The sequence below is a fragment of the Apteryx rowi genome, unplaced genomic scaffold (genome assembly GCF_003343035.1).
Source record: "Apteryx rowi isolate R43461 unplaced genomic scaffold, aptRow1 scaffold_750, whole genome shotgun sequence".
In the NCBI taxonomy this organism is placed as follows: Eukaryota; Metazoa; Chordata; class Aves; order Apterygiformes; family Apterygidae; genus Apteryx; species Apteryx rowi.
Genome location: NW_020451039.1, coordinates 180,642 through 193,695, shown reverse-complemented (window position 1 = coordinate 193,695; position 13,054 = coordinate 180,642). Strand labels below are relative to the sequence as shown.

At 36.3% G+C, this 13,054-nt stretch overlaps 1 protein-coding gene across 1 annotated transcript in view; it reads right to left on the bottom strand.

The window, feature by feature from the left end:
* Positions 1-13,054, bottom strand: part of ABCA13 (ATP binding cassette subfamily A member 13) — a 201,325-nt gene that overhangs the window by 46,739 nt on the left and 141,532 nt on the right. Inside the window, exons 44-47 of the mRNA XM_026088100.1 lie at positions 8,127-8,181; positions 7,299-7,476; positions 3,790-3,905; positions 434-590 (exon numbers count right to left, since the gene is read on the bottom strand). Coding sequence (XP_025943885.1) covers positions 434-590; positions 3,790-3,905; positions 7,299-7,476; positions 8,127-8,181 — 506 coding nt within the window. The remainder of the gene's footprint in view (positions 1-433; positions 591-3,789; positions 3,906-7,298; positions 7,477-8,126; positions 8,182-13,054) is intronic.

The window sequence follows — 13,054 nt, the reverse complement described above, 5'->3', positions numbered from 1 at the left end:
GTGGCTTATCTCTTATGTCAATATTATTCAAACACATTTCACAACGCATATAATCTATTCAATGGACCAGAACAGCTCCCATTATGTGCAAATTACAACTTAATGGTCTGGAAAAGTGTCAAGGTTTCAATTAAAGCTGCTTTTCCATTATTAGAGTTCAACTTTTTTTTTTTTTTTTTTTTTTTTTGGCTATAAGCAACTTAGAATTCTAGACAAACATGGTAACAAGCAATACAGTATACACAGGGACAGAAAAATCAAGAATGTTTAAAATACACGAGTTCTTCAGTTGGAAAAAGTCTTGTTTGTGTGTATGTGCATATATATATATTTATATATATATACACACATGCACACTTGTTTACACATACGCATGTCTGTGTGCACATATATACCTCTCACGACTAACATAAAGCTAAAGTTTTATACTGACCTGCGCTTTAGAAATTATAGCTAACAAACGAGGTAAGAGAGTCACCAGCATGGTGCAGAGGCCAAACACAAAGTTTAAGGAGATGTAAGAAATAAAAGCTACTTCTGAACTTGAGAAGAATCTGGATACAAGATACATCCACGGTAAAGTTGCATATCTGAAACAAATTTAAAAAAAAAACAAAAACAAAAACTTACCACAAATAAGTTATGTTTTGGGCTCCAAAAAAGAAAAAAAAACAAGAAAAGAAACAAAAAAACAACCCCCCACACCCTGACAGTTACCATAATAGAAACAACAATGGTACTCCCTATTTTTAAGATATGCAAGCCTTTGCACCAGCTGAGAAGGGAGGACAAATTTGCAATATATTTTCTTGACCAACTTACCTTATTATTCTGTAGATGTATACTTACGAGCTGCCCTATGATGGGCAGACACGATCCGTTTTTATGAACTGCAAATTTTTACTTTCACTGTTCCAGAAAGCTCACAACCCTAGTTCCTAAATGGTCACAAAACCATGCAACTTTCAACAATCCTCTTACACAGAGATACAGTTAAAAAGTTAAAACCAAATATTTGAAATCTAAATCATAGATGCTGAGCAACCACTTCTTGCAACCATAAATCCTTGGTACTGGTACTAATACTGCCAGTGATACCTGAGAACTGAAATATGCCAGAGAAATCATCTTAGCATTATTAATTATCACAGCAGACTACCAGTTAGTAGAGTGTTAGCCATAAAAAATGAGTCCATAGTTACCACACAGCACAATGGTAATATGACAGCAGGTTCCTAGCTACACGATCTTCTATGCAAATGTTTAAAGGAGTAGGGAAGTAATCCTGAGCTCAGAGATGTCAGCTGATGCCCATTCAAAATGGAGGAGTCATATTTTGTATTAAGAACAGTGAGACAGTCTATCTGGGCTAAAAAATACCCCAGAGAATTAGATGAGTATGAATGCCATGTAAAAGAAATTAATTTTCCATTCAACATAGTGCCAGACATACCTAACAGAAAACAAACAGCATATAGACTGCAAGGAGCACAGGTATCAGCACACACTAATGCATGACCATAAATATATATGTAGCATATATAATACTAATATATGTATACATAGTTATTTTATTAAGCTCAACGCCAGAGCAGCTAGCCAAAAATCTGTGACTTCACTTCTTCAGTGCATTAGACAGTAGTTTAGACTATGAGCCATAAAAGTCCCTTTTAAGCTCAGTATTTTGTACTTTATAGACAAACATTTTCATCTGAGAACACCAAAACATTTTACCTTAGGAAACAAACTTTCCARTCCTGCTGTGAAGTAATAGTGATGTTGTCCTCAGTTTACAGCAAGAGAAAGATTGAGTGACTTGGTTAGGGTCTCAAAGGAAGATTGTAATAGTGTTCAAGATATTTTTTAGCATCCTGTTGACAGTCTTAATCACACAATCTTTTCTTCCCTTCATGCACATACTGAAATCACAGTTCTAAATTTTGCTCTGAATTACAGTAGTGTAAATACAAGTCCAACTTTGGAAACAGAGCTTAGGAGAGAGACATGGTTTAAAGTGCTGTTACTCCAGCATAAATGAAAGGAAAATTTAACTTATTCACTTACAGATGTTAAGAAGTGAGTAAGAATTTCCAAATACATAGCACTAAAGTTGTATGATGTTCAAACACAGACTCAAAAGTATCTGCCAGTCAAGCCTACATTCCTATCCTAACTCCTCCTTCCCAACTGAAAAAGTCAGCTTCAACTTTAGCTATAATTTGTTATTTTGCGAGCAACAGAGAGCATATTGAACAAAAGAGCTTAAATTGTAGCATTATAAAACACTTCTGCTACTACTAAAAGGAAAATAAATGCAGTTTAGTTATGAGACCGTAAAACTTTTAAAGCACTAGTAAATCTGCTTTAAAGTAGTACACGAGGAACTTGTTGACTATTCCTTCAAGCACATACCCTTCTGGCATATGGTTTAACTTCTATGTAATTGGGCTATTTCTGCCTTTATTCTAGATCAGAAAAGTTGCACAAGTGTAACTTAAAGAGAAAAATGTGATTTTAAGAGAAAAAAATGCATTATGGAATGCCGATAAGTGAGAATTAAATAAACAATGCACAGTGGTGGGGAAGGATGCAATGACCACAACATGCTTCATCGCATTGAATGTTTAGTTAGGGTGAGTAATGGGTAAAACAGGAAAAGCGGCAACTCTGAAGTTTATGATATGGAATGTCCTTGAGAGATGTTGCTTGGCCTAGTAAAAGATGTTTGATGGGGGAGAAGTATAAAGCATGGCTCCAAACACACTTAGGCTAGAAGTTAATAGAATGCATCCAGACATTGAGATTCTGAAATAGTTTTCCAAAAAGAGTTGCTGGAGGCATGAAATCTTGAAATCAGTTTCAAGATGAAAACAGACTAAGTTTTTTAAAGTATTTATCTGAGATTATTCCTTGGATGGGACATGTCCTGACCTTACAGAAAGTCCTTCTATTCTCTTTCCCTGTGATTCCCTAATGAGCACAGTTGTATTTCATTATCTAAGCATCTGCCTCTGAGGATATGCAATCCCACCTATGAAGATAGCAACCATTAGTTGCTTGAGATAAGGAAGAGAATTCTTCTTCAGAATGCTTATCCCTTAATTATTCATCTTCAGCATTTCTCACATCACCTGGGACTGCACACAGATCATTAGTTTGACTGAGCACAGGGTACACTCATTATATAGAGAAACTAGCCCTCTGTTTAACAAGTTATTTTATGTTTTTATAACTTTTTTCATATAAAACTTAAGTGAGAGGGTGAGATGGGAGGACTTTTCCTATCTCACAATATCAGTTGAAGACAATTCTTCAACCAGTCCAGAGCTCCAGTTTGGCCAGTCTTCTTACTGGAAATGTAAGTTCCTGGAGTTCTGTTAAATTACAGAATTACAGAAAATGGGTAGACTGTAATAAAAGACAGTCACATCTTCAGTTCTTGATGACATTCTCCACAGCTAACCACTGGAAACCTGGCCTGACTGTGCCATTATTTTACTACCTTTCTGGAAGATAACATACAATCAATTTCTAACAGTAAATAATTGTTATACAGGCTGAGTATTTCCTTGAGACATTTCCAGTACTTTGCTTATAAGTCTCCCTCCCCTTTCCCTGTGGAACTTTAAGTCTCATGTTTCAACTTGTTTTCTCACTATCTTTTGCTGAATCATAATCATTTCCAAGGACAGAAAATCATGCATCCAGCAGTAGGTGCAAACCAAGCCTAAAGATTTTTGTTTGTTTCTTACACGCCATAATGCCATAGTAACATTTCCAATCACATACCCAAAGAGTATCAGCAGGAGAACGGTGGCTGCCAAGTTCTCTCGGAAAGTGAAGGCTGATAGCTGGAAGGCAGTAATAACACCAACACATAGGGTGACTGGAACCATGTAAAACAGCTAGAAACACAAGAAAAAAGGGCACTTAGCAGGTGAGTATCGCTTCTTGGTCTTTCTCAATTAGCATAGAAGGGCTTTACAATTTAACATTTCCATATTTGGAGTATAATTACCCTATGAGTTAAGCAGAATTAGGCAGAAAACCACTGATATTTCATGGTTCACTGTGGCTGTGAAACTGCCCCCCTCCTTACACACAGATGTACACATGTAACTGACCCTGACAAAATAAAATCCAAATACAGAATATTTTCCTCATTTCCATTTCTATTGACCTTTCCAACATGTCTGTTTAACAAGCTAACTCTTCCAGATAATGGGTCCATATGGGACTATCACTCCAAAGCCCCAAACTATACTGTGAATACACAGGCTAGGACCCAGGAGCAGCAGTTTCACTGATTTGTGCTGCAGGCATAGGAGAATATTAAGGATACGATTTCAAAAGAGACTTTAATGAAGGACAATGTGTGCAGATGAAGCAAATGACAACTTCTAATAGGAACAGACAAAGCATTTAGCCACTAGGCAACAGGGTTAACATTTGATAAAAAGTCTCCTGATATAACGTTAGCAAAATACTTTGTAGTGGGGAATGAGATCAGTACAGGGGATTCATATCCAAGCACTCAAGAGAGCTGGGTTCTGCTCTCATCTAACAACCACGTGATGTGAAAGACCTGCTCTCAGCTCCCTTCTCACTGTCTACCTGCTCTGTGCATTAAAACTGAGCTCTCTAGGGCAGTGACTGACTCCTTTTCTGTGTGATGCAACATCTAACCTTCTAATATAGCTGGGATTCTGAGATGCAACTGCAATAAAAGTAACAAATGAATATTAATCAAGGTCTGYTTAAATATTCAGAGTATTAAAAAAACAGTATCCTAACTGCTAAAATCAGACTTTCATACTGAAGTGCAATGCAAAACTCCTCAGACTTAAACCACAGGGCATTACTTCTTTGCCAATATGAAAATAGTTATTTTTTAAGATTTAAGAGAAGGACAATGAAGCAAAATGTAGAGACAAACGTAATATTCTGATCTTGTTCGCGGTCTACCTTATTCAGTGCCGTATACAAATATACAACAGCATTCCACAGATTTAGATTTCAGTTATTCTGGAGCTTTTTAAAAACATACATTAGAGGAGGCACAAAGCGTCTAAGTCCTGATTTGTTTCAACAGACCTGGGACTTTTTAAATAAATAAGTTTTAGCATTAAATTCTGTAAAAAATCTTACCTGAAAGAACAGTATGTTATAAAAGTTTGGGATGCACGAAGCAGAAATGCCAGCATAAAACCTTAATTTTGTCCCTACAGTGACACAAGATCAATCTATAGAAAGCAACTCTGTCATGAAATTTATACATTTTTCATTTGAGGAACACAGTAATGAACAATATTCACATGCATATATACACCAAGAACAGCCAGATTCTCAAGACAGTAGTTTCATAAATCTAATACATTTGCAGTCTAGTAAAGATTTCATTACAAATAATACCAGACACAACCTGTAACACTTAATGTGTGGAAGGAGTTCAAATTTAACAGTTTCTATATTCATGTGTTCAGTGTCCCTAAGTGCAGCACAATTAGCATTTAAAGCGGTGTCTGTTCTTTCTCAGATCATGATTGATGATGCAGTACAATGCCGAATTTGTGAGAATATTTTCAAAGGAAGAGATTGACAAAAAATAACAAGAAGTTGACTTTGCTGCACAAGGAGAAGCTGAATGACGAAGGACTAAGTTCTTACTGAAGCCTGCTGCAACAGCAGCAAAGGGAATATAAAGATTGACTGCCTAAGTAAATAACTTCTGGATAAATGTTCTCTTACTTCAAGCTTCCTCGAGTGTAAAAGTCGTGATTTCAAGCATGGATGGGTGAAGCTCTAATGTTTCTGATTTAGAATAGTTTGAATGAGAATAAAGTGTTGCGAAAATCTCTGTTCCTGGCAAGGAAGTTCATTTAGCCCTTTGCATTGCCTGTGTTAGAGCCCAGTTTAGCATGCAAACAAGGTGCAGAAGATTCCTGTGGCCAGAAATCTTTGTGTTACTTAGGAATAACCAGTTGACTCCACTTGTTCACTACTGCCTCTGACACCAACCTCCCAAGCCAAAACGCCATCTTCTTGGAAAGTTCCTACAACTAAAAACAGCTATTAAGTAAACTACCAGCATGCAGAACCTGAGTTCTTTACGAATAGGAACTTTATACCTTTCCCAGAAGTAGATGGCCTAACTCAAATTTCCTGCAAACACACTGATATCGCAAGCCTCATCACAAGTGAATTATGCAAAAGCCTTTCAGAAAGGGACATACACATACACTTTATGCATATATTATAAAGAAATTCTGTAGTTTGTTTTTAAAGAATCACCTTTGCAAAAGATATTAGAAGAAAGTTCATGAAATCTATGTGTAATGGGAGCCCTTTGGATCCATTTATACAGCTGATGAAAAATCTGCAACTGGCAATTAGCCAGTTGAGAAAGTGGATTCTATTTCCCCACCTTTGCTTATTGGCCTGAATAGAGAACAATTTCTCGGGCTTGAAGAAAGAAAGCAAAAAAAATCCTACTTCAGTAATCATTTAACTATGATGGCTTAAATGTGACTTGCCAGTTAGTTCTAACTGGCATTTGTGTCTTTGCACTTGGTCTAAAGGGTGAGTAAGGTTTAGGGAAAAATAACATTTTTCCTCATATTTTCAAAGGAAGAGAAAATTTTCAGGTTTTCCTATTTGTTCATGAATTGCATACAGAAAATACTATTTTGTAATGCCAATAATGATAGAAATTACTTTGAGAAAAATAATTTTTCGCAACAGAGACTGTGCCATTTTCTGATTTAGGACATTCTGTGTATATGAATTCATAAATACTACATTCCACTATCTATCTTGCCAGAAATAGGAGGCACCAGCTACGAGTACATCTCATATCATCCACCAACAGACAGTCTTTAAAGTAGCTGACAAGTATCTTCAGGCTTCTTCCATAATCTGAGAGGCCTCACCAATGGCAGGTCAAAACATTGAAACTCCTGCTATGAACTGCTACGTGGAAGACCTCTCTCGAGGGTGATTAGCCAGCTTCCTTTTATTTGTAAAACAGTGTAGGTGCCTAAAGCTAGCAGGCACTTTACCATCTTACAATTCAGCTTTGAAAAACAGGGAGCACAATCCCTGTCTTATAGAATTTTATCTCACAGTACTAAAGCAGGAATAGTGCCCCAATGACTGTTAACACACGACAGCTGAAAGCTATTGCTCTACATAGTTCAAATTTAATTCCTATGTTTTGTGACCATATCTCCTTTTGCTAAGTTGTATCAAAACAGTCAAGAGGTCACATCCAGATACATGCTGCCCCACATGGTACATACCATATCACAGAAGAAGTTCGCAAGCCAATAGGCTCTGTATCCAAGGCCTGTGATGTGCTGCAAGCGTTTTGTGCCAGATACTCTGTCTTTTACTATAGCACTTCCAATAGAGGCAGTAAGGATAGAGAAACCCAACATGATACACAGTGCTACCCCACACTGACGAACATTCTCCATTCTAGAGTCCAAAGCAGAATGGCATAATGAAAACACAGGGCAAAAAAAAAACATTTTCAAGTCCAACTCCTTACCAGAAAAACTATTATTTACTTAAACAAATATGTAATTATTATCTGTTCATGCAATATAGGTGTTGCCTGAGGAAGACAATAGACATTTGGACTTCAATCCTGCATGCAAACACCATGTTTGTACACTCTCAACAACTCATTAGAGAACTGGAACAAGATGATGTTTTAATTTACAAAACTATACATGAGTTACAGAACACAACCTGTGTTTCAAAGTGTGAACATTAAAGTGAAGCTTTTGCCAGTATTTCCCCCTTTACAGCAAATTAAAGTTTAGAAACATGTCAATCGTTTCAAGCAGTTAATCTGCTTGAGAATGACCTGCTCACAAATACCTTTGAAAGCACAGACAGGGTAAGTTCCGTATTTTTGTCTACTAAATAATATAAACGTATCTGATATAAACAGTGGACTGGACATATAATCAGCAGACTGGAGAAAATACTTCACTGATTGTAACTCAACTGTGCATCTCAAGTTACTACATCTACTGCATGCAACATACGTGCTTATTAAATGAGCAGTTTGAACTGTCTGCTCACTGAAGCTCTTTCGTACAGTTTAAGAGTTTGCTCACATTTTGTCCTCATCCAGGAAGGCTCCCCCATAGGGTTGGCTATAAAGTGTGATCCCTATGAAAAGAAAAATAAATTATTAAATAATAAATATTACATCAAGGCTTCAAGTTCTAGAGCACACAGTCTTTGAAATTCACATGACAGTTTGTTTCTTTCTGGATTTCCAAGAACACAAAATTGGTCCTGAAATAAATCAGGTAAAGCAGGCAAAGCTGGAGCAGAACTTATAAAAACCAAAGTGGAAGAAGAAAAAAAGAAAGGAGCAGAAAAAAGGAGGAAGAGAAAGAGAAGCGAAGCAAGATGAATTTGGGGGCAGGAGTAAGAACCAAAAGCAAGAGAACTGCAGCCATCTTGCTTTTGTGGGCACCGTTAACAGGAAATGATGCTCCAGCCAAGGTATCACCTTGCACACTGTGCACTGGAACATAGCCTACTTCAAAGCAGTGCATGCAAAAGTCTTCCTATTGCCCTTACAAGTACCCCTCCTTGATGATTATGGGCAACTGAACAGACTCTGGACCTGCAAGTTGCATCATTTGTTTCCAGCACCATGATTCAGCTCCAAATTGCCTCTTCTTCATTTACAAATTAAAAGAACATGAGGGTAGTATGTTTTTTAAATATATTTTTCATACTCTTCCTTCAATCAGAGATGGAATTTACACCACTCTTTAGGTTTGATTAGGTGAGAGCACAAATTTAAGCTTATGAGTCCAACTGAAGGACTTTGCCTGTAAACCACCAAAGATGATGTCACTAGATTTACATCTGACAGAATTAAGTTGCTCTCCCATATTAATCTTTAAATTATTTTACTATAAACAACCACCTGAATATTTATGACAGACTGTTTCATAACTAGAAAATTCTGTTTTGTTCTTTTTGTTGAGCTAATTCATAAACAAAGGAAAACCAGAAACATTCTGAGGTATATTCCCATTTGGAACAAATTTACAATTTCTCTTAAGATCAGTGTTTTACTATTTTCGTGGCAAAACAAAATGAAACAAAAAAGCTTTAGCTTCTGACTTACCACTGATCAAATAAGAATTATTATAAAAATATTACTTTTGATACATGAATATGAGACTAAATTTGTCTCACAATATTATGAAATTTCTTTATGCTTTGGCTTTACTATTGCTCCAAACAAAAATTCTGTTTCTAATGCAAAATCATAACATTAAGTCTTAAGCATTTGCACTCAAGATAGAAAGAAACTGGACTGGTGCTGAGAAATGAACAGAGACATAACAACATGCTATTACATGTCACATAAATAATGTCATATAAAATATGACATTAATAATAAATAATAGTATATATCTCTCTTTTCTCTTTTCTCTCAGGTTCACAGACTAAAGTGTTAGTTTCTTTTCCATTTTACATCTCCCTGCCTATGCCAGGTGTAGCCTTGTGGGAGGACACAGAGGGAAGTTTTTAATAGCCCCGAGCTGACTCAGTTTCTGGAACACTGGTCTCAACCATCATCTTATTCTGGTCATTAGCCACAGAGATCACCCACCCACACCTAAGTGACCCCTTCTCTTGCTGAAACCTCATTAGACAAGATGAATGGAAAAGCTAAATCCTTAACGAGCAGATGAAAGAACTCAGCTATCGAGCTGCCTAACCAAATACCATCTTCTGTTGAGTCTGCACGCACCAAAAGCTAATGAATGAATGTAAGCAGTAGCTGGTTTTCTGCATTTTTAACTGCAGAAGTAGATTCAGCTATGATATATATTGTTATCTGTATCACAGGAGAAACCTAACACAGAACCTAAGGTAGTATTTGTTCATATAGCTAATCTTCTTGAGTAAGGAAGGTTGCTATTGAAACTTGGTATTTTATCTGTGTTAAAGACGTATTTATTGATTGTACATGCATGACATTTTGCAGAGAAAAACTATTTAGCTAAATTATCAAAACAGGCAGAAATACACACCTCACAGACTGAAACTACAGGGCTTTAAATCAAAAGATATCCTATTTGGGAATCTGAGAGAAATCCTGAGCGGGCCATGCATTCTTATGCTTATTTTGATTCTTGGGTACAACCAAACTGAAATAATCTGGCAAACTACAGAAATGAAAACTGAACTTCAGAGTTGAACACAGTCTATGGAATATAATGGGCTGCAGAACTGAGCAAAAACTGTTTTCCTGCTTTTGTTTTAAGAAAAAGAAAAAAAAAAGGGTGTTGTCAAAGCAAGAGTTGCCATCCAATTGGTTTTCAAGCTGTTCCTGACTTATTCTTGTTGCCTGTTTACCTGACAGTTGTGCCAAATAATAAGGTAATAACAACCAGAAATTCCTGCAGTGATATCAAACCAGCACTATCCAATTATGGTATCTTTAAAACAAATCTCTACTGTTCCCAACAACAACAAAAAATCCATCTTAATGGCAGTTGTAATCTTCTTTGACAAGGAAATGAATTGTTACTAGCCTCAGATGAACTCTGAAGGGTACCACTTATGTGAATAGCCTGTGTCATATTTAGTTAGAGCCCAGTTTCGTCAAGATAAAACTCATCTTTATTCTAGTAAAGACCAAGTACATCTATATTTTTATTTTCACCCCTTAAAGTTTTCATTCCTCAACTTTAAGCCAAAAAAATTAAAATACCTCTAAGTCACTGTGGAGTTAAAAATTGAACAATATAGGATGGGGATTAACTCACATACAAAACAAGTACAACATAAATATTTCTCAAATAAGGTTAAAAGCTGTATACTGTGGCCCAAAGGTAGTTAACAAATCAAAAGGAGATTCAAACCAATAAGGTTTTCATTCATCACTAGTATCACTAATTCATACATGCTGTCTGCAGAAGTCTTTCGTGTCATTTGTCTAGAGGGTCTGTTTAAAGTTTTCCTTTGTTTTTTTCTTTTACACCATTATTGCACCATTTCATTACAGCTGCTCCTTGCTCTGAAGCAAAAACTGGCGTATCAGAGAAACCTATTTTTTCCCCATTGGAATCAAGTATTAGCTGAAATTGCAATTATTTAAAGGAAAAGTAACATTGCAGAAAGAGGTTGATCCCCAGAAATTGTAAGTTTTTCTGCTGATTGAATAGGTGTGTGCATACTAGAACTGTGTCTTTACTTCACATCTGTAGGATCATATTGAATTAGAAATGAATTGTTAAAAATAGAATGAAACCAGACTTTCACCCTACACACAAACTGAAACCAATCTGAATTTATTTTTAGATCTGGATGGAAAGAAAGAAGAAAAAAAAAAGTTGATTTGCAGCCTTTTAATCTAAAATAGAAGAAAAGTTTTGGAAAATGGGAATTCTGATAACTTCAGAAGCACTAAAACAAGAAGTTAATAACATGAAATGTGCTTTTTGGACCTGCTATTGTTTAGTTAAGTTGACAACCAGTATCATTTGGGCTTCCAGGCCCCTCTTTTATATCCATGAGCCTACTTCCAGTTACAGAGGAGCTTCCCAGAATTGTCAAGATCTTGCCTTCATGGTCAAGAATTTGAATGCTCTAACCATGCTGTCTTCCCCCAAGCTTCAGATGATGGAAATCCTACTAGTAAAATTGTTCCAACTCAAGGGCTAGCATTTTAGGGCTTGCAACTCTAAAAATATCTTTCATGAACAGGGAATGAGAAGACTCGTAGACCTCCAGGTCCAAGGCAGACCTGCTAAATCACCTCCCTTTTCGCAGAACTGAGAGACAGGTAAGCCTGTCATGTGAACTGTTCTATGATAAAGAATTATACCCCAGAAGTGCCCAGATTTGGGGCAGTCTGTCAGGAATTCAGGAAGGTTCTCCATTGTATTCCATGAATTAATCCTGGCTAATCTGAACTGTATCCATTACTCTGTGAAATGGCCTTTCCTAGCTTTATTTGACTGAAGAATTTCACCCCAGCTCTGCCTATTTTGAAGTAATATTAAAAAAAACAAAGAGGGTTAACACCTCTGAAAAGGATTTCAATTTTTACAAACATCTTATTTCAACTCCTTGCTCTTAAGTAGGCAGTAAGTCAAATCAGGGTCCACTCTTGAGTTCACCTACAACAGAAGTAAACTATCTATCTGCTGAATTCAGCGAGAAGAATAAGCACTAGCAAAGAAAGAGCTATGAAGTAATGCTTGCACAATTGCCTGTGCAAATGAATTCATGCTCATATACATAGGTTTGGGAAACTATACTTTTTGAGAACCTAGTCAATGTTTTCTTTATAGGAAAAGATCATCTATGCTGCTGAAACTTTTTGAAAAGACCCATAGGGAATTAAACATGCAAGACATAACTGAGACAAAAATGACATCAAAACATTTTACAAAGAATAACTTTTGTTCAGAAGCATTTAATGTGCCTGGAAATAGCCTCTCTCCTGAAATCACCACATCCTGTATTTACTAAACGCACAGATGTCCCAAGAGGAAATGAACAAAACTTTCAGATTATTATATTGCTACTAAACAAAAATCAGCAGCAGATGAATTGGGTCCCATACATGGAAATACACTGCTATATCTCCATAGTACAGAATAAACAGAGGCTGTGAAAAAGATAATTGCAAGGAAAAAATATAAAACTGATCAAAAAGCAAACTGCATTGCATTAATGCTCTTTTATGGAATTGTCCAAAGAAGTAATTCCTCTTTTCAAAAGTCGTAACCATTTTCTACAGTCAATTGCCATTCAAATGGTGCAGATGAAACAAAGAATTGCATTCTTGAAAATTGACACACACAACTGAGATGAAACTTTGCAGGGTTACTAAATTTCATTTAATCAAAGGAAGTTCTTGTTAAGCTAAGTTCAGTTCTGTGTTGGAATTCCAAATCCTATCAAAGCATTAAATATACACAGCGTTTGCCTTCCATTCATTATTTTAATTTTTTCAATTTTTCTGGAATGTGAGGGTCTTCTGCATTTGCTACATTTT